This window comes from Falco punctatus (assembly GCF_963210335.1).
Source record: "Falco punctatus genome assembly, chromosome: 9".
Taxonomy (NCBI): domain Eukaryota; kingdom Metazoa; phylum Chordata; class Aves; order Falconiformes; family Falconidae; genus Falco; species Falco punctatus.
The window spans coordinates 45,191,125-45,217,848 of record NC_137589.1 but is presented as its reverse complement, the minus strand read 5'-3'; the positions used below and the strand labels follow the sequence as shown (position 1 = coordinate 45,217,848).

General features: G+C 44.6%; 1 protein-coding gene across 1 annotated transcript in view; it reads right to left on the bottom strand.

The window, feature by feature from the left end:
• Nucleotides 1–26,623, bottom strand: part of CFAP77 (cilia and flagella associated protein 77) — a 63,715-nt gene extending 37,092 nt beyond the window's left edge. The window contains exon 1 of the mRNA XM_080403052.1: nucleotides 26,434–26,623. Coding sequence (XP_080259178.1) covers nucleotides 26,434–26,559 — 126 coding nt within the window. The 5' untranslated portion in view covers nucleotides 26,560–26,623. The remainder of the gene's footprint in view (nucleotides 1–26,433) is intronic.
• Nucleotides 26,624–26,724: the final 101 nt, after the last annotated feature.

Here is a 26,724-nt window from a genome sequence, read left to right as displayed (position 1 = left end):
ACTTTGTTCTATTGTTTTTCTCTCCAGTCCTATATTTTTTGAAAGGATAGAACATAAGGGGTCAGATACTGCTCAGGTGACGTACATGAGTAGCCCAATTGCTTTCAAAGGGGCTACCTTGTGAGGCAACCAAGAGTTGGCTCAAAAAAGTCACTTCGTAATTGCATCATATTTGCTAAATCAGATGTTTTATGTGCTTAAGAATTCTCTATGTTCCCTTCGTGCTCAGCCATTACGAAAGGCTCCTGCTCTGCTGGAGTTCTGACCCATATTTTCCCTGCTGCAGTCCAAATTTGGTTGCTAAAAGGTAAAGGGAAAAAATTCTCTGTCTCATCACATCTCTCTGAACCCCTGTTCAGTTGCTGTGGTATTTTCCTTCATTATGCTGCTGCCTCAGACTGTAAACCTCTCTAATTTCCTACATCGCAGCTATTTATTTAAATGCTAACTCGCATTATGAAGTGATAATCCACAAGCGCAGGAGATAATTTATGAAGCATTTAAATTAAGAGGAGCAGCTAATTGGGAGCATGTGTCTTATAAGCCTTGCTAACACCAGAAAACTACAAATTAGGGAGAAAATGGAAGATATTTTTATCTTGCTTTTTTCTTTTGTAATGCACTGAGGAAAAATATTACCATACATCATACAAACACTGCCGTTCACAGAAGTCTTCTGTTGTTCGCTTCATAGTTAGTCTAACACACAACACTCTCGTTATTACAAATTCCTCATTATAACACACTGAATAATCTTTGCTCTCAGAGAAGGTGGAATGAGGTGGGGTTTTCTGTCTCCAAATACAGTGGAATAAATTTTCCAGGAAAGGTCCCTTTCTCAGCTATATGCATTAATTTAAAAGCGCAAAGACTCCCTTGTTATATAGGGATGTTAAAGTGCATTTAATTTAGGACTGCATCGTGCTGTAAGAGTTTTATAGGTTTTTGTTGAAATGAGAATGAGCATAAATGGCTGTGAATCAGGGAAAAGCAAGTGCTGTGGCCCCAGGGCTGGACGGAATGCATTTTGGATGCTCTGTTCAGATTTCGGCATCAAAGTCACAAACTTTGATTTCAGTGCAGCTTTGTGGTGGTTTATTCATAAAGACTAATAGTGACCTGCATCTGAACAGCGATGTGCCCCATGGTGTGTCGTTCCTGGGACACAGCTGTATGACAGAGATGGCTCGCTAAATGCTGTTGGGATGGGCTGATGGAGAAAGGAGGGGTTTGAAACCCAGCATGGGGGAAGGGGATAACCACCCCCAGCTTGAAGCTCACAATCATGCCCCAGATTACCTGGGTTTGTTCTTAGAGGCTGTTGCCTCAACAGGGAAGGTGCAATGCTGGGTGTCCTTGCGAGGCAGCTGCTTTTGCCTGTTACTTTTTTGCCCCAGTTACTTTTTTGGATGTTGGTGCTTTGATGAGATGAAATGGCTGGGATGTTCTCCCGCAGGAGCAAGAGGGTTTCTCTGTGCTCCCCAGAGAGCATCCTGGGCATGCAGAGTATTGCATTAACACAGTTCAGAAGGAACTCCTGGGATGTGGAAGGTGAAGCTGACAGTAAGGACCACCTTAATATACAGCCCTCTCCCAGCCTTCAGCAACCACTTTAGAGTAGTTTTCAGTACAGTTGTGTGAGATTTTTAGTTAGGATCCTCCTTTACTAGGCAACCAATTCTTGTGGGTCCCTTGTGTGGTTACTCGAGACAGATTCGCTGTTAGAGTAAAATATTGTGCGCACAACCCTGCCTTGCAGGGTGCTTGGGAACTGCAGTGAGGTCCTTGCACGGAGTATGCTCTGGAAGCGTGTGTGTGAATTCAACCCCGACACATGGCTGCATATGTGTGCACTGCGTGTCTTGAAAATACCTCGCTTTAATCTTAACATTCCTGTTTCTGCTCTTACAAATCTCCCTTTACATATATCCTGTCAAAAGCAGTCAGCAAACAGGCTCTGGCATTATTGGAGTTGCTCCTTGATTCGAAGGAAACCATAAATCTGAAACTTCAATCATATCTTTATGATCATTCAGCAAACAGAGATGGAGGATTTATTCAACATGGGATAGCAAAGGGGAAACTGCAGGGGGTTATTGCAGGAGATATTGGTTTAGCTAAGGCAGAACTGCTCCCTCGGGCCTCTCTACGGCCGAGCCAATGAACAATGGCACCAATGACAATAACAAGGCAATTATGGGGAAGAGGGTGAGGAGGGGGTAATGCTTTGTTAAAGATAGAGGTAAGATTCCAGCATGGTGTCTCTTTTGTGTGCTTTCGAAACTAGAGGATGGTGCGTCTGCCTGGGGTGGTCTTATTAGGAGCTGGTGATCCTAAAAACACAGCATGTGCTTCAAAGAGCCGGTAGCTTGTGTGTGATTGTGCTGCTCTTAGGAGGTTATGAAGATTTCCTCCCTAATTAAATAGGCCTGGCAGTAGGTTCCCCTAATCCATGCTGCATTCCAGGGCAGGAGATAAATACCTAAAACTCTGCTGACAGAGGTTTGTCTCATTGGCCGTATGATGATGTTGGGCTTCCTGCACGTAGGACTTGTTCCCAGGAGGGGAGTTCAGGGGACCTCCCTTTGCTGGGGGGATGCTCAGACCTTCACCCCAGGCTGGCCACAGTGTTGTGCCACAGATGCTACAGCAGCCCTTCCACCAGCTTGACCTGGAGAGGTGGTTTTGGGATTGCTCACTGACCTGGTGCTCAGCTTTGCACTGCTCCCCGTTCATATTTTAGGTTATTTTTTGAATAGCTGTAGCCAGCTTTCAAAAACCTGACTAGAAAAAGAAGCCCAGTCCTTAGGTTTCAAATACAAAAAGAATTTTGAACGCCATAAGCAGGTGTGTCTGCATCTGCTCTCATGGGGTGTTAAACTGGGGCAGTGCCAGAGGGGGGTCCTCCTACAGAACCCCCCCTTGACTTCAACATCCAGTGACGCTGGGGTCAGCCTTGACCATGGGCCTCCAGCAACAGTTTCCTGAGTGCAAAATGGGAACAGAAAGGGGTGGAAATGGTCATGGGTGAGCTGGATCCTGCCACTGCTGCCAATAGATGGGACTTGCATTAAATTTGCATCTTTCCAGGGTGCATTAAGAGACAAATGTCTCTTTTTAAAAAGATGCGATTGTGCAAAAGCAGGAACTAAGTGATCCATCCCCACCTGTCCTGCCTCCCCTCCCCTTCTTCTAGCCATTTTTCCTCCCCCCTTTCCCTTGCGAGCCCCCAAGCAGTTTGTTTTTGCCTGCAGAAGGAAGCTTGAAATATTGCAAAGGGGGTACAGGCAGCGCTCCCTGCGGCCTTGCCCCTGATGGCACGAATGCAGACATAAAATAACCCAGCGCCATCAGTAACCTGTCGCCAAAGCCCCACTACGAGGTGAGAGTTTTCCTCCCTGCCGTGGCTGTTAGCTGCAATGTATTTCTCCCTGCACTAAGCACCGTCTTTCCCAGAGCTGCATTACAATGATTTATAAACCCCATTTCTGGGGAAAACTAATAGATCAAAGTGAGAAGAAGGAAAAGGAGACATGAGCAGCTGGAAGAAGATATTGAAGCATGAAACAAAAACAGAAATGAAAAAGTAGTTTGTGGCACTAGTGAGATGTTCTGTGCTGTACTTCTATTATTGAAAAATAATAGGGGGAATCTGTATTTTTAATCCATTTCTTAAGAGACATTCAAGTAATCTGAAAAGCTCTTCCTAGAGCCAGCTTGCTTTTCTGTGTTTGTTCATCTCTTACAGAACCGAACATTTTGCTATTTAGCCCTTCCCTGTCTGTTCTCATGTCATTTTTAGACTTCCCATGTTTTAAGCAGCATCTAGATTTTCTAACAGGGTAACAGAAAGCATCGCATGGAGGACTGATGCTCAGCTGGACCTGAGCCTCAGAGGTGCTTGTTCCTGAGCTGACACTTGGTCAGCTTTTACACAGGGACATGGTAGGCTGAGATCAGGAGGGCCAGTGAGGTGCTCTGCCTTTGTTTCTGTTTCCTTTCCTGCACAGTGGGGATGAACAGACAGGTTTCGTCATGTAATTCTCAGCGTCAGTCAAGTTACCTCCCAACTGAACTAAGCCAGGAGTGCAGACCAATGCCCATCCCTTAGTTTTACAATGATTAATGCATTAGTGTTTGTAAGAGCTTTGCTGATAAGAAGCTAATTGGGCTTTTTGCGTGTGTTCTGCTTGTCTGGTTCAGCCATCAGACAACCCTGACTTCAAACATAGCCAGTGGTGGGGAATTATTATGAAAATAACCATAATCCTTGCGCAGCACTTCATAGATTCAGAGGGTTGCACAAACCTTCTATCTACAATTTCCCCATGTAGTGCGTATGTAAGTGCAAACATTACACACAACAGATGAAATACATCGAATAGGACAAACAGCAGATTTGATGGAAAACAGACGTGTGTGACAAGACTGCAGGGGCTTTTCTAAGAGATTGTACACAGCCATGAGATGGAAGCTGATGAATTATCCCTAGGCATGTTCTAAACTTGTCTGAGGTTTGGAGGTTTCCATTCAAAGTATTTTCTCTACATTCCTGTTGTTTGTCTTGTTTAAATTTTCACTCTCCCTGGCAATTTTCTGTTACCAGTTAATGCTGCAGCGTTGGGTTAACTTTAGGCCGGCTGGCTTACCTTGGCTCCTGATTTCTGTTGCATCCTTTGGTGTTGGTAAAAGCATTGCTGGGGGAATGCAGGCACAAGGGTATGTTCATGGACATGTATAATTGATACTTTTCACAGATAACACAGGAAGCACGTTGAATGTACTTGTGTGCCTGCTCTGCACAAGCAACATTTGTGCTTTGTTCACACAGAGGAGCAGTGTGGGCAGTGAAGTAGTGTGTTTGCCTTTTGGTGACGTGTAATAACATGGCCTAGAGAAGACACATCTAGGATGACATTCAGGAGCCAACAGCTACGACATGATCTGCCTTCAGTTACGTTTCATGACTACCGATAAGAGAGCTAAGCATTGCCATTTGCAAGATCAACACCTGCCTATTCAATCAGTCTGATTATAATCCCTATGGGTCTTTTCTACCTTGATATATTCTACGATCTATAATCCTCACAGCCAAGCCTGACTTTTGGCTCAGGGCTTTATGAGTAAGAGCGGAGCAAGTTAAAATAAATACCACTTTTTTTTTTTTTTTTTTTTTTTACTTTTTTTTTCTTCCCCGCTTGTGCCCTGTGTGACACAGTCTCACAACCTGTTCAAAAGTACTTCAGACCACAGGGGTCATCTTGCTAAGATGTTCACCCGCTTCCTTCTTTTGGCTATATAGTCCCAAGCAAACACCACCCACTAAGCCATGAGCCTGGCGCTGGTGTCATAGCTGGTACCTGGCATGCTGGCCCACCAGGCTGCTGCAGAGGCCCTGTTATTTTCCCTGCACGGATCACGCTTACTGCTGACCAGAGCCTAACGCAGCTGCCTCTTCCATAGACCTTGCACTGGCAGCTGCTGACTGCATCCCCTATTACAACAGGCAGAAAAAGCTGTCCGTGCTCTAATAGCTATTGTAACCCTCCTAAAACTATGACAACATCTCTCTTCTGACTCCCTATGGCCCAACCAGTCTTTACTCTTCTGTTCCCTGTCTGCGGAGAGAGCTTGCAGGATGAAAGACAGCTAGGAAGGCAGGGAGACTGAATGTGGACTAAGAGCTGCAGAGGAATATGAGAGGAGAATTTTGCCCTATAAGCTTTAATAAGGTGGTGGGTTAAGAGAAATGCAGCTAGGGAGAAAAATGGGGAATATTCTCTCTCCAAATGGGCACTGCTTCAGTTTGTAAAAGCACCAGGGATTCCCCATGTGGCTTAATTTATTATTTTCCCACTCGTTAAATGCCAAAACAATAAAGCAAAATCTATTGTTAGCTTTAAAATGCAGGTGATTTGCATATGGCTGTGATAGTCCTACTGCTGCCTTCATTTAAACTCAGTAAGCCGAGGTACCTTTAAAAATTATGACTTGTTTTACATTTAATATACTGAACTATGTTAACATAATATTAAGGGGCTGACTTCACAGCTTAATTGCTGATCACGTAGAAGGCTGCTTTAGCAGAAGCATTAGTCTGGCAGTGCTGTACAGCCTGATATGGGAGCAGCTGGAATAGCAACCTGCACAAAGAGGCTGCGAGCTGCTCCTTCCCTGCCATGATGCTCCCCCTAAGAGCACCCTAGAAACCCAGAGTCATTTTTACTCTACTCTTGGTTTACTCCCTGGTGTTAGAAGGTATTTGGTGCCCTATTGCAGAGTAGTGCCTGCACAATGCAAGCAGGCCATAATTGTACCTATACAAAGTAGTATTAGAAGATTAGGTGGGTTTTTTTCCCCCATTCCATAAGATTTTGCAGAGGGGAGGGAATGCACCATTTCCTGGCAGAGCTGAGCGTGTGCTGTACTTCCCAGCTCTGGGTCTCCAAGGTTGCAGTAGAGAGACTGTGTAATTCTAGTGTTGTGCTATCTTCTCATTTTCTTCCTTCCTTTTTTGACCCTTACTCGTGTCAGGCTGAATGCGAAGAGGGCAAGTATCAGGAATGGGAACCAGGTCCAAAAAGCCTTTTAACCTCTTCTTGAATTCAGAGACCCTGTGACAGTATTTTAGTTGATACGGTTGGCTAAGCCTGCAAGCTGCTGCTTTGGAAGGGTGAGTTGTCACAGTTGCCTTTACACTTGCGGTATTTTCGGCACGTTGAACCATTGGGCCAGCACTCAATGGCAAGGCATCATCTTTAAGGAGGGAGCTTCTGCAAATGGCTGACTCATCCTTATCCCCAAACTTCCAACAGCAGAGGCGCACATGGTGCTACCCTTCTCGTCCACTGTGTCAAAAATATAATTAAGGTCCAAATACTGCCTCAAGATGTGTCCAAAATAAGAGGCACTCATAGGCTTTTCAGGAGCTGAAGAGGTATCCGAACATTACCAGCTACTCGCATCCATGTGTCTCTGACTTCCACACACAGCTCCAATTTGGGAGTTCTGGACTCCTTAAAAAATTTGCTTTTCTCCTCAGTTAAAAAAGCATGTAGATTGACAGAGATGTACACCAAGTTCTAGCCTTCTATGATTTAAAAAAGCAAAGTTATAGGGCCCTGAAAATTGAGGTTTATAATAGAAGCGCTGGCAAACCCTTAACTACAGAGAAGCTACCAGGCGTTGCAACAATAATTGGGAAGGGAGGGAAAAAAATCACACTGTGTTTTTCAGTGCTTAGCTAAGAAATACAACAAGAGAGTTTATTGCTTGCAAAACACAGCTGCACTGCCTCAAATTGGATGGAAAAACGAACCCTGATAATTTATTACACCCCTAAAGTCACAAGAATGTACCCATAAATTACTTTTTTGGAGGGGGAGGGAAGTGGTACCACTGTAGTCCATTCTGCACAACCTACTTATTAGTATCATAATTTATTATTATTATGCCCTGCTGCAAATAGAGAGGCAGATAAAACTCAAATCTATTAAAACAACCGCTCCACTTTCTCTGAGCCACTGAGGGACACCATTCCAAAGGAAATGAGATAAATTACTAAGACGAATGTATGAGTCTTGCATTACAGCACACAGCTTGTATATATGCAAGAACAGGAGGATAATTCAAGCAAAAAAGAGTCGTGTTAAGTTTTACCATTCAGGATTCAACACAGAGGGACTGGAATAATATCAAGTGGTCAATTAAATATTTCTAATGTACAGATTTTTTTTTTCCCAAAGATCCTATGTGTTAACTCGGAATGAATGTGCCACGCTGAAATAGCTGCCCTGCTTCTATTGCAAATGTACTTAGATCAGTGTTTATTTAAAAATGCACTTTATACAGCTATTGTGAGGAAGTATACACTATACTGATGTCTGAAAATTATATTGATAGAACCTATCCATATATATCCAAGTGGTGCTGATTAATTGCAAAGCTGATGTGACTTTACGATTGGTGAAAGACATCGCTTTGCAGTCCTAGAAGGACAAAGTGGCAGAGCCAAAGACACAGTTATAAAGTTCACCATGTGCCTCTGCTAATGGATCTTAGATAAGTTGACAGGAATTTTGTAATATTTTTCCTTCTCTCCATTTCCTTCTGGGGTAGTCAGCTGGGCCAGCAGTTTTTAATGCTGTCCTCCCCTTCCCTTCCACATGGATGAATTAGCAGAAATGATAATTGTACTGGGAGGTTATTGCTCATTGCCCTTTTCTGGACACAGGTCAAATGCCTGTTGGGTTATTGCAAAGTCAGGACGAGTTTGGTGCTCTTGGCCATAGTCACTGGGGTCTAATGGAGCCCTGATTCTGGAGGCTGCTGGTCCAGAATGGGTTTGGGTACAATAACTGCCAGGTCTAAGGATAAATCTAGCAGCAGTCTTCTTTCTACCCAGCCATTTTTATGGTTTTCAGTTTTATTAAAAAAAAAAAGACAAATGATGCATATGTGATAAAAGTTCATACTGGACTTTTTCTAAGTAATGTAAGAGTTGTGCAGGTCTAGCTGGCTTTACTTTTATGAATGCTGGGGATTCTCAAAGCAGAGTACATGAGACACAAAGCCAGTGAAACCTCAATGGTCCACAGTGTAAACAAACTTAATGAGAAGAAAAGAGTCAGCAATCATTTCATCTTCCCTACAAAGCCTGCTGCTCTGATCAGGAAAACAACATCCAGGCCACGCAGTAAGACACCGAGACTCTGTGCTCTTGCTACAGAGGATGGCGGAACAGGAGGGATTGATGAAGGAAGGAAATGAGGCCACGTACTCTGTGATACTGCAGACTTTTGTATTTACAGACTGCTGGTGGCCTGCATCAATCTGTACATCAGATTATTATTTCTACACTCTTGCATACTTGTAGCAACTGGGTGTATGTGTCACGTCTCTCTTGAATGATTCTCTGCACCCTTTCAGATTCCATGCATTAGTGTGGTTTTGTGTGGGGATTACTCTTCACATCGATGGCTCTGGTACTTGGAAGTGAAAAATGGAAAGTAAATAAAAGTTTTTACTTTCTGGGCTAAAAGGTATATGAAATACATTCATAAAGCTATATTTAGTGCTGCTCTAGGTTTGGGCTTGGATAGTTGCTCCTGCAACTTCTCTACAGTTATTTATGTGTGAACATGAGGGAAGGCAGGAACTTGTACCACCTTAATTTGAATGTGAGTTGCCAAATCCAACAATTTTAGCTTTTTCTTTCTGGGCCTTTGTTCAGCTCCCAGATATCAAGGTTCCCGGGGGAAAGCTGAATTTCCACTCTCCAAATGGCAAGCTGTGTTTTGTAAGGGTATTTCCTTCAGATGTGGCATTTGCCTCTCTGGCAAAGTGCAGGGTTGCTACTTGGGCTCTTTCGGCAGCTTTTCCTCCCATTTCTGCCTTTCCCCCAAGGAAATGCTCCACCTGCACGGCCTGGCAGCTTCTGGTGTTTATAGTTTGGTAGCTGGTTACCTTCCTCCTGAGGTTCTGGCAGTGCTGGTTTACAAGCAGGTAGGCAAAGAGGGGCCAGGAGAGGACACCTCCTTCCAGGCTCAGACACGTGCCTAATATGTGGTGCTTAGTTTCTACTGGATATTGATATTCAGCTTTTTCATAAAAGCAACCTGTGGTTTCCCTGTATTGGAAGCTGTGGGTAAATCCCTACTATTTTACAACATCATAGAGAAGCCCCAGGGCTGGCTGCGCCTCTGTTACATTTTTAAAGCAGCAGTAAACAGTGTGCTTTTCTCTGAGCAACAGCTGCCTCGCTGAGGGCGGGCTGGGGAAGCCGCTGCAGAACCCTGGCTCCGACGTTCACTAGCTACTGCCGACCTACAAGTATTGCCTGAAAGCCACGGGGTGATGCCAGCTCTAATGCAACAATGAAATACGGCATCATTATCAAATGAAAAATAAGAACAGTAGTTTTGCATCAATTAGATGGACAATAGAGGCAAATCCCTGTGCAACTGAGAGACATTGGATGGGTAATGTTCCCAGGCCTTCTCCACATATTGTAGGAATCCCTCTACATAAATGAATTCTGGCTGGGTTTTCAAAAATGGTTGGATCTTGGAGATCCAGTGGCATAGCAAGACAGATACTTCATATTGTATAAATTAGTCTGTTGCTGCTGGTCATGGCAATTACATTCTCACTTCCTAATTTTCTGCTTTCTGCACTACAGGTGATGTTGGGGAGCTCTTGTTCAAGCTTGGCTAAGATTTTTGAGGGGTAAAAAGTGCTGCATGTACTGAGAGGTAGGACTAGACTGGACAGGACAGGGACATCTCTGACCCCAGTTTGTACATGGAGTGGGCATGTGCCTGAAGAGGTCAGCTAGGAATACAGAAAGCTTGATCTCAGCAAGTCATTTTGTGTGCTCTAGGATACATGTCGCTGTTGAAGCGAAGTTTACAAGCCAGTATTTCCTCTTCAAAAAGGGAAGCAGATGACAGGAGCCTAAGTGGAGCAAGGATAGTGAAATTTTAAAGTATTATGACACACATACATTTAATATTACATCACATGTAAGGGAGCAAGCACATATGATTGCAATATTACAAGATGAATATAGGTCCTACGACATTAAATTTAGTGCCTTGTGATTGATGATCCTTTGTTTGCAGGTTTTCTTTTATGTATGTATTATTTCTGTAGGATAAGCATCTTACCAGCTGGAAGAAACATACAACTTTTTTATTTTCTAGCATGTAATTTGTTTGATTCACAGCTAATAAATAGGTCATCTTGTACTTTTGAAATGCCAACATGCAGTAATTCAGTGAAATAGAGACTCTACATTAAAAAGCTGTCAACCTCAGTGCAATTTTCCTGCACCCTATGCTCTGGAAAGATACCTTGTCACTCATGGTTCAGCTCTGTTTTCCTGAAATATCTCTTCTTCTGCATAAATAATGAATATAGTTGCATGAAAATATCTGGCACAATGTCTGTTCTTCCTCCCACTCTAAGGAGCTGCAGAACAGACTCTGTATTTATTGGCTGATCTTCTCGACAAATCTTACTGAAATCACAGGTGTGGTAATAGCGTGGCCCCCTCCCAGCTGCAGGCAGGTGTTCTCCACTGTGCTAACCCCATCCTACCCATCTGGCTGAAGTCAGGGAAATGCTGTCTTAAAAAAAGCCTTTGCTATTTAGTACATCTCAAACTGTAAAGGCTACATGACACAGAATAATTTAAAGCACTTACTTGCTTTCACTCTCTTTCCATTTCTAATGCATTACGCAGGTCTTGCACAGAATAGGTACCGGGCTGAAGCAGATCCCAATTAGGAGTTTTTAAAATAAATTCTATTCTTTAGACAAGCTAAATATAAACCCCATCAGATTACTAAGCCTGTCTTCTATTTCACATGGTCTGAAACGGACAATTTACTGTTTTTTAGGGCTTTCTCCTAGTAGCCCACTAGAGGTGACACAAGGACAGCAAAATCTGGTCCTGCACCCCTGATTTGAGCAACACCCCACTGGAGCTGGGCTGCTGTGGCACTGCTGCTACTGACAGGGGAAAGGAGGCAGCCCTGTCTGCTCATAGACATAAGGCCAGAAGGGGTCTTGCAATTTTCTAGCCTGATCTGAAAAATCATGATGCATTCAAGGGATATCACTTTCAGAGACAATTTTCAGATGCAATGCAGGGAAATTTCTGCAGTGCTGATTTCAAAATCTCTGAGTGTTTATAACCCACCGTCATAGTACACAGACAAAATTTCAACCCAAAGATTTAATCCTGCAGGTGTTGCTCACAAGGATGGTTTCCTCGGAACCCTAAGTTTGGTAATGCGGTGTGAGGCAGGGGCAATGCTATTTCAATAAAAAACTGGACCAGCTCAAACCATGAAAAATTTGGCCGTGCCTTTTGTGGTTTTGAAGCGATAGAAAGCTGAAACTTGCAAGATGTCAACCCCATAAAAATGGGAAAAGTGGGGTGGGCTAGCCCCCTGTGAACCAGGTTTTACAAGGGATAAAGCTGCTGAATCCTCACAGTAAGGTCCAAAAGTAATTTAAATCTCTTCCCCTCTCTCCTTGCTCCCAATTTCCCCATCCCAGTTGTTGCTAGAGGCATCAGCTGAGAAGGAAAGTTAGAGAGTGACACTAATAAGGAGGGCTCAGACGCACTAAGAGTATTAAAAGGTTAGGTCATGGTGTGTTCTATTAAATAGAATATTAATTGAATTCTTGACATCTGAGGTGAACTGTGACATGCTCATGGGATAAATATTGCATTTAACAGAGCATCATGACCTAAAGCTCTAAATAATATTGAGCATCGGTGCCAATCCTTCACAATAGATCTTAGCCTCAGTCCTCAGGGTATGAATGCTCCCTTGGAGTTTTGGAAGCTTGAGCTTAAAAACAGGTTTCACATTTCTTGTTTCTGTTCTCAGTTAAGTCCAAAATTGCTTCTTCCATCTCAATGCTAGATTCTGTCTTAGACTTTTAGTTGCAGACTCTCAATATATAGCTAGAGGTGCACGTTTCAAATGCCATGCATTACAACCTATTGGGTGCAGTACAAGAAAGGTTGAAAGAAAATTTCTCCTTCTCCACCCCCACACCATAAAGAAGATTAAAACATTAAAAAGACCAATTAAAAATAGGGAATCTCATGGCAACATTTTCATTAACCCTCCCCAGTTCTTCTTTCTGTCTCATTAGTCATCACAGGGAGAGGAAGGATCATTTTAATTAGCAGCATTGTAAAGCTTTATTTAAGGCAACTGCCCCTCCTGCTGCTCTCTGGATTACCCTGCCGGCTTATAAATACAATACCAAATCATTAACAGCCAAAAACAACACTACTGAAGGGTTTGGAAGAAAGAAGATCCACTATGGTCAATGTTTAGGGCTCTTTAACAATGTCCTTTCTCCTTATTCAGGCATAATTCAAGCGTAATATTGGGCTTTACAAAACAACTCAATATCCTCTTACAGCAAAGCCCTTTCTAGTTGAGGATACCATGTGTTCAACTTTCTTCCCCTTTGTTTTCAAGGCAGTGAAAGCACAGAACCACATCTGATAGGATAGACATGGTAGATAGGATCACAGGTTTTCCGACGTCCCACTTTAGAATTACTTGTTAAATTCCCAAATTGAAGGGACTGCTGCCTGCTAACAGCCTTGAAGGAGGGAGGTGAGCAATGAGACCCCAACCAGGGGAGGCTGGTGGAGCATTTTAGAAACAGGTTCTTGAGCGTTTAGGATGAAAACAAAGCGCGCACCCACATTTCACAAAAATGAAATTGCTTTTCCCAGTTACCGCTTGCTGAATTTCACATTTCTGCAGGAATGAGCCCAATGGGTCTGTTCTTTTAAGAAACCCTCAGCCAATGTTTCCACCCAGCAGTTTCCATACCTGGGAGTTCAGTCCAGAGCGCATGTCCGTGCAGAAGAGCAAATTTGCTCTCCCTTGCTCACCCATGCAACATGTGAATGACCTCCTCCGCAGTGCGCAGGCTCATTTTGAAACTAGCTTGGGTCACTGTGTTTCTCAATCAGGAATTAGATGCAAACCAAGACCTCTCACCCTCTTGCAGGGTCCTGAGGCAGAGACACACTAATGGGAATAAACAGCACAGTGTGACCCCAGATCCTAAATACCCCAACACTTGCAAAGATCTTCACGTTGCCTTCCAGCCCCTGGCTGTTTCATAGCCTGCAAACAAACAGAACATTTTCATTCTGGACCATGCTGCAGCAGCTCCCTCTTTTGCATCCAGCAGAACAGTCATGAAAACATCGTCTTTCTTAAGATGTAAGCTGCACGAAATGTCCTCCTTACCAAGAAACTACAACTTGGACTATTAAGATTCACCATTTCGATCTGTGGCCTACTTTCCCTGACCTGGATACGTAACTATGGACTCTTCAGTACACCTGGGTGCTGCAATCTCTAATTGTTCATCACTGTCCAGCCAAGGCAACCCAGTTGTTCCCTTGGAGCAACCTATTAGCTACACGCAGGAGTTTAAGCACTGTGAGTACTCTACCATGGACTTTTCACATTGGGATCACAGTCAGGATTTGATTTTTTCAAAGTTAAAACATCACACAGCTGAAGCTAGCTGAAAGTCTGGGATATCTTCTTTGTTGCTGTGTGCCAAGCTGCATTAAGGTGCATCAGCCACCTAATTCTTCCACTTTATTACTTGACATGACAAAAGGAAAATCAGACCAGAGGCCAAAAACTCTTAACACTGAATTCTGGAAACACAAAGTGCAGTTCATCTCCCCCTGAAAGTGAGCTTGCTGACTTCACTAAGCAGAATGTGGAAATAATATCAACTTCTTCAAAAAATGTGCCTGTTCCTCAAGCAAGGTTTAGAAATGATTCTGTATGCTTGACTTCACTTACATGAACTACTGTTTAAGTAATAACAAAAAGGAAGACAGCAATGATGTATCGCTGAATGATTAATGTATTGCTTCTTAGAGTTCATTTCATATTAAGTCAACACCTGTATCTGTGGAGGTTGGCAGGGAGAGGTGCTGTCTTTTATGGAAGTAACGGCTACCTGTCAGGCTGTCACAAATGTAATTGAATTAGAAAGAAGGAAAATATTTGGGCTTATAAAAAAAAAAAGGGGAGCTGGTGGTGGGGAACCAGCAGAGCTCCAGTTTGGGGCTGAGCAGCCCCACAGCCCTCCTCCGCTCAGACAGACAAAGGGGGGCTGGCAGAGGCCAGCGTGCTGCCAGGGTCCGAGCAGGAGAACCACAGCTGCAAGGGGTGTCACAGATGCTGAACTCACTTACAACCGAACAGTGCCAAACAGTCTGAGCAACACTCATTGTAAAAGTTTATATCGGAGTTGCTTTGTTTTCTATTTATAGCCGCACTGTGTTTTTCTTGTAATACATTTTTAATGACTTTTAAGGCCTAGTTATTTATTCTTCTGAAGCCAAATACTTTCTCACTCTGGTAATGCAAGTGAACGAGCTTTGCACGGAAGAGCTACAGAGGAGATGGCCGGACCTGCTCCCTGCGCTGGCAGCAGACAGGGGGAATGCTGCACCGCTCTCGGGAGCCCCGTGGCACCCAGGGCACTGATGCAGCAGGTGTCCCAGGCATGCAGCTCCCCACTGCTTCTCTGCAGAGGGACTGCCTGTGGAGGGCCCTCCCTGGGCCAGAATACTTCCAAATTACTAATTATTCCATCTGCACACAAGGGACTCTCTTTTTATGCTTATTTGGCTTTACATTTCCTAATCCAAAATTAACCTTAGTTAAAAAACAACCCCTGAACCTGCAGTGTCACACAGACAGTGGCCCCTTCCATCTGTGTGTTGAAAAGTTAAGCAGCATGAACAACAGACCGAACAAAAGCAGAAGATGGGACACTTTGAAATGGTAGGGTTTTGCATGAAATATAATTAATCTGCTAAATCAGCATCCATCCCTAAGCACAAATGCTGATTGCCTCATGATGTCTAACCAGAATAGTATTAACTCTACTCTTTTTTCTAAATTGTTATATATCCAATATTTTCTTTTGACGCTTCTTTATATTTATATTAATAACTATGTAATCACTTCATTAGTTTATTTAGATTATGTTATTTTAGGAAATTATTGTTTAGATAGCCTTGTCCTTCCCATCTAGCTGTGCTTTCCCAGAATAAAGTAATATCTGAGGAAACCAATTAATTGCAACTCAACCGCTGTAATGGGGTCTGCTCTACAATGTGGCAATGTCTAATGGAGTTTTAATTTCCCCATGGTGAGTCAACATTTGCTTAAAGAGAGAAGACTGTTAGAGCAAACCACTGCCTCAGACATGCGCAGCTTCTTCCAAGTCTGTGGGGCTGAACAGGCATCTTGGGGCTGCTGCTTCTTTCTGTTGGCAGTAAAAATCACAGAGGGTGGTAGCTGGGGCATCAGAGAGCACCCAGTTCCCACTACAGGCTGGGATTTCCCACAGACTTGCAGAACATGGAGGACATACAGCCCTACATGGCTCTCAGGTTGCACCTCTCAACCTTGCAGGGCTCCACAGTGCTGAAATGAACTTGTCACCCAGTGAAAGTTTGACAGCCTGTTTTCAATGCATGGTATTTCTTAGAAAATATTTACTTTACTGTCCTGGGTCCTCACTATGCAGTTGCACCAGCAAGTCCTTGTCATGGACCAGAAGCCCGTTGTGGTGGTGGGGCGGTCAAAACCAAAAGTCGCATCCCCAAGGAACCTATTGTACCCATATAACTCGTGACACAGCAGAATTTATAACAAGATTTTTTTTCCATTAATTGGATTGTGCAGAGTATTTAGTGCTGCCAGAAGTTACATTTGGGATTCTGAAACACCCCTAGTCCCTCCCTCGCTCTGGCCCTGGGTATCTTTGCAAACCTCAGTCTACACACTGTTGACTAATGACTGTTCTGCTTGGTGAACGCTGACAAACTTCTGAAGTTGGTCTGCCTTTCCCAATCTTCTGACAGCTTAAAAGATTTGAAACAAAGCTACATTATGATGCAACCAAATCCAGCAGCATCTGATTAACAAAAAGGAGGCCACAGCTACCTGACAGGAGCTGGTGGTTATTTTTTATTTCTAAAACAAACTGATGGCCTCAAACATTCATACATGTATTTATTTTTTTGTTTAAATGTCTCATTTCCAGTTGGGTTTTTTTTGGATCATGCAGGGAAATAAAGTTTTGCAATTCTTTTTCTCATAATAAGTCTGTCCAAAAATGATGTTGCTCATTGTGTTGAAAGATGGTTTCATTTTCTACTCAAAATTGGTATGAAAAATTTGCCTTGCCAAATGAACATTGTATACTGAACTTGTCAAATCCTCTCTCCTGACACAAATAAAAGATAACATTGGGTGGCAGCATGTAAAACAGCACTGACAAGACAGCTAGGATGGAAGCAAAGAAATGCATATTTTTCTCTTTCTCTCTTCCTGAGAAGGGTAGGAGAAAAGATCCAGGTGAGTGAATGCTGGCGTGTTACAACCGAAAATACATCATCTAAAGGCTTAACAAGCCGTTTCAATGCAGGTTTTAAGACGAACATAAGCGATTCCATTTCTGATTAGCAAAATCATGACAAAAGTCTCAACTTTTTCCAGGCAACCAAGAAAGCTGCGAAGTAGAAAGAGTGGCTGGATGAAAGGGATATTCAGTTAAAAGTTTACAACTCTGCTGTGCAGGCTGGAAGGACTACTCATAGCACTGCTGAAAATTATTCAGAGTGTATTTAAAAATGAATAAAGTAATGATAGCACTTTCATTAGGTCTGCAGTCACACCATGTAAGTGAATTTTTTTTTCCTATTAAAATTGTTGATTGAAGGCTGTTAGCTATTTATCAGCCCAAAATTACATTTCTTCTCTCCTAGGGGTTGCCTCTTAAAAATCACAACAACTGCCTAGTTAGTAACAAGAAAAGACTCCTAAAACTGCAGTTTCAGGTTGGGGGGGGAGGAATATAAGCATGAAACACAGATTGCACCTTCAAATCCCCAATGGCATCACGCTTCTTTGTTCTGCTAAGAAAAATTAACCTCAATCTCGGCTCAAGGTCCCCCGATTGATTATCATAGTCATTTAAATACTGTAATCTCATTTTCAGCATCAGGGAAAGGGAGCGAAAAGAAGAAAAAAAGAAAGAGGTGGGGAAGCGAGGGGGAGAGAAAGAGAAAACAGAATAAATTATCTGACAAAAGGAAAAAGGGCCTTTCTGCTTACGGAGCCTATTTCAGATCCTTCCACTTGATTGGAAAAGTTGATGAAGTTTAAATGAAGCAGAATTAGAGGCTCAGGCCACTGAGTATTGACAGGGGCCCATGGAAGAATGTGCAATTCAATAGGCCTGATTTCTGTGGAAAACAGGGGAAAGGCCTAAATGGTATAATCTTCAATCAAATCTAACATCGACACTGACAAGGCAGGGTAATGAGATAGGCCAGATCAGGCATGTTGGTTAAAGAAATTAATCCCTCTCGCTGCACCAAGAGTTCAGCTTTGATGCCTATTGTACAGACCCCTGTCCCAGCCTATCTAAATGCTAACTAACTGCGAGTGTGATCTGGGACTGTGCTTTTCATTGCTGGGGCTAATCTGATAACAATTTTAGCTCCCTGATTATGGCGGCAGAGGTAGCACAGCAGCCCTTCGCCGTGGCACTGCGGAGAGGGAGGAGAGGGGCAGAGCGCTGCGATGGATGTGGCCGCGCCAGTGCAGGGAAACTTGTGTTTCGGCGTGTATTAGGGCTTTAACACACAGTAATACATGGTAATTAGTGTAGTTACAGTTGCCTCCTGACCAGCTGATTGGTATCTCCAGGGAACCACCGAAGGGGCCGGGCAGCGAGCAGGAGGGTGATGGAGAGAGCAAATGTAAAGGGAATTTGGGAAGTTGAAAAGCGTGCTGCAAACAAAGGGGCTCTTCTACCTGGGTGAGCAGCCTGAAGCTCGTGATTAAAACCATCTTTATTTTTTTCAGGCTAGTTTACTCTTCACTAAGCAATACAAGGTTCACTGTGTTTGCTTTTCTGATTTTTCCCCCCCCCTCCCTGGCCTGGGATTTACACTATTATTTTTAATCAGATTTCACTTGTAGCAATTTTAGGCACAAAACCCTTGTTGATTTGCTTAAAAAAAGTAAAACTAGAGGTATTTCCCCTGATATTGAAGTTTTCTTAAAGGCTGTTGCTGGAAATCTAGTAATAGGATCCCGCTTTCATTTATCTATGTTACTTCAAATGAATGCAAGTAGACAAGTCAATGTAATTTATTTTATAAAGTACAAATGGTTAAAAAAGAAAATATCCTCAGAAACGCAGGTTCTGTCTAATCTGTACGATGTGAGCAGCCAAGCAAGAACAAAACAATCCCTGCAAGATGACAAAGGCTTCTCAAATTCAATAATTAAGCATAAGAGCATCTCTAAGAATTTGCATGGAAAGCAATCTGCCTTTGGGGAAAGTGTGGTTAAAAACTCGCAAAAATGTGCAACTGAAAATGCTGGTCCCTGTGATTGCCCTGAACGTGCTTCATTTGCTCTGTATTCTGCTAGGCAGCACTCAAAAAGAGGGGAAATGATTGCAGCAAAGGTTTAAAAATGAAGAGTTTTCCACCTTTTCTTTGGGCAGCTGCCCACCAGTTGCGTGCCCAATGCCCTCCTGTCCGGGACAGTCCTTTCTGAGCCTCTGCCCGCTTCTCTTCTGTGCTCAGGACGTTTTCTTGTGCCTCTTCCAGAGGAGGAGGGATTGTTGGTGGAGTGGGAAGCTGAGAATGGAGAGGAAATAGGGCAGAGATATTCCTGTGCTCTTGCAAGTTTTAGCTGGGTCTGGTGCTGCTCTCAGCCTGCTTGGTTCAGTGTCCCTGGAGAAGGGTTTGTAGGTAAGGGCATGTGATTGGGATTTCAAATATTCCTGACTTTCTGCATGGTGTCTTCGATTTGAATTCGTCTGAAAATCATCTCTTGGTTTAATGTGGTTTGGGGCCAATGCCATAAACCAGAGTTGGCTGTCCCCCAAAGTTTCTTAAATCTTTCAGACAATAAAGCCTGAATTTTAGTTTCATCATAGAAATTTATAGCCTGCTGCAGCTTTGGATGCGCTGTGAACGCATGGGTGAATGCATGGACCCATTTGTGACATTTTTTCCTTTTATTTTTTTAATGTATTCTGCCTACATTCTCTTGTCCTTTGGCTTAATTTCTGCTTTTACATCACCAACAACCGAGGCAAGAAGCTATACAGATGTTCCCTGCTATGACAATGTTGCTATTAGGGTCATAATGCGACAATTCGATCTAATGGTTATTATTATGCTGGCTGACTTCAATAATGCACTTTTAAATCAAAGGGCCTTTGAAGCTTTATTTCCATTGTATTAGACAAATAAACACAGAAGATTTTCACAAACATAAAAGGCATTCACCTTGTAATGTTTCTGGGCTTATTAGTCTCACCAATTTGCATTGTTTTGTTCACATAAAGGATCAAAATGCCCTTTCGCTTGCTTTTACAAACTGTGTGCCTATCTTGGGGGTGAGCAGCTATGAATGCCTGGTGCTGCTGGTGCTGTCCCTCTGCCCACTTAGGCAGTTTGTAGCCAAAGTCCTGTCTTTAAATAACCAGGAGAAAAACCCACTACTTTCATTCACGACGAATGTTTACTTGCCTCTTGGAAATGCCTTATTTATTTCAGTGGTGTCTGTGCAAAATATGGGAGGGCACTAAAGCTCATAAGGAGTTTAATTTTTAGTGTACCAAATAATTCATTTAAAACCTTAAATGAGTTCATGCTGAGAAGAAAACCCTTAGAAGTCGGAGTATCGGAAAGACAAAGCTCAGAACCAAACCTAATGATTATTTGACTAACCAGCCCTTCATTAGTTTATTTCTCTAATGAATTATTGAGCTGTACTGTGTAGACATTTCCGAATACATTTTTAAAAGCACTACACTGGCCTTAGATTGCAAAAATATAATAGTACTAGTGATAGAATAATAATAGTAATAAGCACACAAAATGCTGCATAAACACTAATTAATCCTCAGCGTCCCCAAGCAGCAAGCACAGAAGGCAGGATGCTCAGCATGTGTAGTGATTTGAGGTAAACAGTATAATTAACACCAAATAAAAGATGACCTTATTCCAAAATATGACTCACAGTACTTGTGGCTACAGGGGTTATTCACCTCAGACAGACAAACTAAAATCTGCCCCCTGACCAAGTTTTCTGTAGATGCATTGACTTCAAACAGCTGAGAGCAGGTATTAGGAGAGGGAATGGAGTTATTTAAGTCAACAAAGCTAACACCTGAGGGAAGTTATCCAAATGCCCTGGAAGCTGCATCAGGGGGCTGTGATGCTGTCAGTGGAGTTTGCCACACCTGGGGCTCTTGGTCAACATGGAAGCAGCTGTGAGATCTTGGCTGTGGCTGAACCCCTAGATCGCTCGAGGAGAGCAGAACAGGACCTGCGCTGTCTCTGTAAGCTTGAGGTATCGGTGCTCTGTGGAGAGGGAATGATTTTGCTCTCTGTTAGTCCCAGCTGTCATGCAGATGCTGCACCTGCAGTTTCTGGTAGCTCATACAGCCACTCTCTAAGCATCCAGTGATGGGTATGCTTTTAAGGAAGGCTTTATTTTATCCCCTTTCCTTCCTGTGCAGGTTAGCAGTCCTTGCACAAAGGTGGAGCGGGATTACAAAGGTGAGTGGTGCCTCCTGGCTCTGCCCTGAGAAAGGGCTTTGCAAGATGAGAGCATGGTTCTAGGTTCACTTTGCCTCCTCCCTATGCTGGTGCCAGAAGTGCTAAAGAAGATGAGTGCATTTGGAGAGAAGATTTAAAAAAAAAAAAAAAAAGGGAAAGTGAGGGTTAAAGGCTCCAAGGCTGAGCAGAACACCCCGATGTAAAAGCCCTCTTACAGCCACAATCTAGGTCTGTTAATAAAAGCTTCAACTCCAGAGTGATGGAAAACCTGCCCTTTCAGTAATTACTGTTGCAAGACGTTTGTGATGCATGTAGTTTACAACTCAAAGTTGTAATATTCTTTTTCACACCCTGCATTTGTCTGTATTTGTCTCCTGCATAATCAGAGCTTTCATTTTTTCCCCCAAGGTGTGGCACAATTTGTTTGATAAAATGCCCCCACTTGCTTTTCTTTGCTGTCCTTCCTATGGATTATTCCAGAACCCAAAAAGAGTTTGCAACAACTCTCAACAGTGCCTTGCTCTGTGACAAGTCAGACAGCTCAGAAATACTTCATTATAAGGTTCAATAGGCAGGAAAGGAAAAAGAAAATGTGGTGAGTGATTTCTACTTTTACTTGGTACCCACATAGTGAGTGGAGTCCCACGGCTGCCCGGCTGGTGCCCTGCTGTCACCCACTGAGCTGTTCCCTCTGGGCATGGAGCAGGCTCCCCGGGAGCACAGGTTGAGCTCTCCCGTGTGTCCCCTTCCTACACTAAAAAGGGCAAAATCAGTTCCCTGGCCCAGCTAATCCTTCCTCTATTGACATTGCCGAAACCAAGGCTACCAGAGTGCCAATTCCTGTGTTTTTAAAGGGTTTTTTTGATCATATGTTCTTCTCTGGATATTGTAGCTGCTGAAATTTTGTTGCCTAAATTCTGTAGCTTTTGTTCAATCTTATTTGGAAAAAAGAAGAAAATCCAGCCCTCAGGGCTGCAGAGAAAAGCTTAGGAAAACGAACTGTAAAAAGGGCCTAGCATTCAGAACAATAAAAAGAGCCTAGCATCAGTTGTCATGTAAATAATGACGTTTTAAAACAAATATTGTGGCTTCAAGCAGTGCTGAAAACTTCTGTTTGTTAACTCCAGTTCTCCTGCAGTCTGGATGACTGGGATTAAGACCAGCCACCAGCCTTTCCCAGTCAGCAAAGCACCATCACTGTCCTCTTCCTCCTCAGAATCGCCAGTTCTGAAAGAACTTTTTAATGTTGAAAGCTGTGGTTGGGGCTCTGAAGGTGAGTTGGGTGCCTCTCAGCTCCAAAGGCCTTTCCTGGAGGGCAGTTCCCCACTTTCTGCATGTCCCATGGCTGCACTTTAACAGGTAAGAGGATGCTTTGGCACATGGGTCTGGCAGCTGGGATTTCCCATTGACCTTCATACACCAGGGATAAGTCCAGCTCCAGCCTGGTGATGCTTTGGCAGTGATATGTTGAATGTCATTATGGTATATTATCCAAAAGATGTTAATATATATGTAAGCAAACTGGTGTGGGCCACTTTTTCTGGAGCGCACGTCAGGCATGCTGGGGGTTAAGTGTGGTAAAGTGTTGTCTTCTGCCCAGAGCTGCCTTATTTTTGTAACACGGTAGTTTTCAGTAAGTTTGTGCTGAGAAAAGTGCTTGGCTAAGGCTTTCACTGGGAAAAACAAACAAACCAAAAATGCTTTGCTCAGATTTTTACTGGCATCGGTAGATGAAATACTTTCCTCAGTTTCATGCTGCAAGCAAATATATATTGATAAACTAAATTAATTCCTTGATTAATTAAAACAATCCTACTTTCTACCAGAGAAAAATAGAGCATTCATCCCTAGAAATCTTTACACGAAAAGATGATGTTTTTAATCTGTGATAGCCAGCATGTGTGGACACATCCTGGTGGAAGGATGGAGCTGAGCAAAGCTGAGGCAGGAGGGTCAGCCAGAAACATAGACAGTTATGTACAGTGGTCTCCGTTTGGATATGTGATGCCTCATTTAGAAGATATGTGAGAGAGCTTGGAAAGAAAGCAGTGGATCCTGGTGTTAGATGCTGCAAAGTAGGAGGTCAGTCACTCTTGCACTAGGGTTTTGGGGACCGAGTGCTAGTTAGAGGAAGCAGGGATCAGTGTCCTATCCATCTCTATTGGCCCTCAGGTTCTTGTGCATTTGCTGTCTGGTGAACCTTAATGACAGCTGTTGGAGCTGCACATTCCTCAGGGCCCTCCAACTGCTGCCAGAAGCACTCGTTCAAGCAGCCGTTGTCTCACAACCTTTTGTCCCTTTCTTTTATACCATCTTTGCGGCCTCGGTTTTCAGGTAGCATGGCACAGCATAAAGGTTGGGACCTGCTGGCCATCCTCTTTGGCAGCTCTCTCCAGAATGTCTGGTCACCAAGGCTCTCCGAAGTGGGGAAGAGATCCCAGACTGTAGTTGGAAGCACGAAGAAGAGAGGGCTGATGCTGTGAGTATGCCACTACCGGTGTGTATACCAGCAATCAGGACTGGTTATCCAGTAAACTGCCATCCCGTCACTGGCAGCAAAGGACACCCTGGTAAATTCAGCATTCAGTGGGGCACGATGGAATGTGGGAAAGCAGTTGGCAGGGGGTTAGCAGTTTGCTGCACAAGCTTTACAACATAACTTACCATCAGGGGAAATTGCTGCTGGTTCCAAGAGTAAAAGCATCCCTGTTAATAGCCCAGTTACTTCATTCTGAAAGACTGTATCAGGTGAATGCAGATCTCTTTACATCCCTACAGGCTGGCTCACTGTGAAGGACAGCCTCCTGCAAGGAAGCCCTGAGAGAACAGAATTTGCCCAGAATGCTAAAATTTAATGTTACTTTTTCTCAAAACTTGCTCAAACTCTAGTTTCACCTGGCCAGATAGCAGAAATCCAGATGGGGTCTTATTAAAACATCCCACGATTTATAACTGCTCAGAATTCCCACTGCCAGGATGCTCTACAACAGGCTGAGAAAAAAACTCGAGCCCTGAAGCTAGGGCTGAGCAAACTGCTGGACCCGAGGGGAGAAGACATCAACTGAGCTCCAGGGACAGACAGCACTCGGCCAAATGCTCCTGTCCAAACAGGCAAAACTCCCACATAAATCAACATAATCTTAATGACCGCATATAATCTACCTGCAATGTATACACTACAGGCGAGGAGCTGCCCTTTGTAGGATTATCCCAGTGTTTTATTCCTAGACCCAAGATTTATGGCGTTGATGGGTGCTTTATGCCTATTTCCATTTAAGGAATGGAAATGTATTGTGAAAATAAGTAGGATCAACCCAACCCCTGCAATTATGTCTTAGCATACCTTAAAAGCCATATAATTTCAAATTCTTCCGATTCATATTCATGCATCACTTAAAAATGTATTTACTAGCACACTTTTCTAAGAAAGGCAGAAACAGTTTGGAGGGATGAGGGAGATGCGGGGCTGCCTCCATCCCGAGGAGGTTTGCCCTACCTCCCACATCTGTCCGCAGCAGATCTTTCTGGGAGGTGAGGAAATCTCACCCCAGTTCCACTTCCAAGCAAAGATACCGCCAGTTCCTATCAAATTTACAGAAGCCAGAGAAAAAAAAGTAGGTAGTTTTGGATTGGAAAGAGTGAAGCTGCTTTTGAGTTATGATACAAAACATATTTTTTTCTTTCCTTCACCTTCCTAATATAACTTCCAATTACATTTTTAGAGTTTCATGAGAAAGAAAGAGAAGATGTTCAACGTTGCAAGACTGGGATTTCCTATGATATTCAAAATTTTACGGCTGGCTTCCCAGCGTGCCGCTGCCGGGGTGTGATCCCAAGGGAACTGCAGCAGAGGCTGGGATGTCACCGCTGCCTGCCGTGACTGTGACCATGCAGATGAGCAGAAGTTCTATTCTTGCGGAGAGTTTGGACACATTCAGAAAGACTGCACCAAAGTGAAATGCTATAGGTGTGGTGAAACTGGCCATGTAGCCATCAACTGCAGCAAGACCAGTGAAGCCAACTGCTATCGCTGCGGCGAGTCAGGGCACCTTGCACGAGAATGCACAATTGAAGCTACAGCCTAATTATTTTCCTTTGTCGCCCCTCCTTTTTCTGATTTTTCTGACCCCGAGAGCCGGCGGGTCCCGGTGCCACCCCGGCGGCGTGTCCCTGCCCCGCACTGGGCTTGGGATGGGGATGAGGACGAAGCTATTCTGCGAGTGCCATCCAGGGGACGAGAGCTGTACTTCAGCTGCTGCTCCTGGGGGGCTCCAGGGAAAGCTGGGGGCTTGGGTGGTGGGGGCTGTTGAAGCGTGACTCTGTGGTTGTGGGTGACAGGACAAGAGAAAACGGCCTCGAGCTGTGCCAGGGGAGGTTTAGATGGGATGGCAGGAAAAATTTCTTCTCTGAAAGGGGTGTCAGGCATTGGAACAGGCTGCCCAGGGAGCGATGGGATCACCGTCCTGGGAAGTGCTTAAAAAAGAGGGAGATGTGGTGCTGGAGGACATGGGTCGCAGTGGGCTCGGCAGTGCTGGATTAACAGCTGGCCTCGATGGTTGAAAGGTCTTTTCCAACCGAAATGACGGTGGTTTTCTTTTGATCAGGAGGGGGCAACCGCAGTGTGATGCCTGGAGCTTTCCCAGGCCCACCCAGAGCTCAGCCTGCCCATGGAATGGGAATGCGATGGGAACTGAGAAGTGTCAGGAGCTTGTGACGGGACCGCAACCCCCACAGCTGGTCAACCCCCCAGATTTAGGCGGTTAGAGTTTGTGTGTCCCCAGGCGCCCCTCACTGCAGGGTGGGGGTGTGGGGGCAGGGGGCACCCCCGGTGACACCTCAGTCCCTGTCCCCGATCGCGCCCCAAACCAGGGGGCTGTTGCTTGACAAAGCACCGGAGCCTGGGAGGGCAAAACCCACCCCACGGTGCTGCGGCCACCAGCCGGGGCTACCGGGCGTTTAACGGGGCTGCACCGCGAACCTGCTTGAGAAGGAGCGCAAGGAAACACGTTTTTCCCTCCTTGTCATATACATTAACAGGCGAAAACCCCTGTCTTCAACCGTTGTCACCCTCCGGGTGCTTTAACAGGGTTTTCCCGCTGTGTGCTGCGGTGGCCTGGGGCTGCCCGCGGGGACCGCGACTCCCTTCCCCCCCCCGCCCCGGGGTCCTGTTGGCCGGTACCGGCGCTGGGATGGCTGGGTGGCCGTGCCCGCTGGGCCGCAGGGAGGGACCGGGGGCCGCGGGGGCTCACCTTGAGGATGCGCGGGTTGCACAACATGCTGTCCCGGGCCACCCCCAGCCGCTCGTTCTCGCTGCCCGGCTCCACCTCGGCCAGGGTCAGCGGCCGCCGCGGGGGTGCCGCTCCGCCGCCCGCCATGCCGCCGCGCTGAGGGGAGCCGGGGCCACGGAGCTGCAGCTCCCACCCGTGAGCGCCGGGGTGGCGGTGCCCCGTCTCCTAGCAACCGCCGTCCCACGCCGTTGGTCCGTCGCTTTGATGGGTCCGGCTGGGGCCGCTTCCGCGGGGCGGTCGGAACGGAGAATC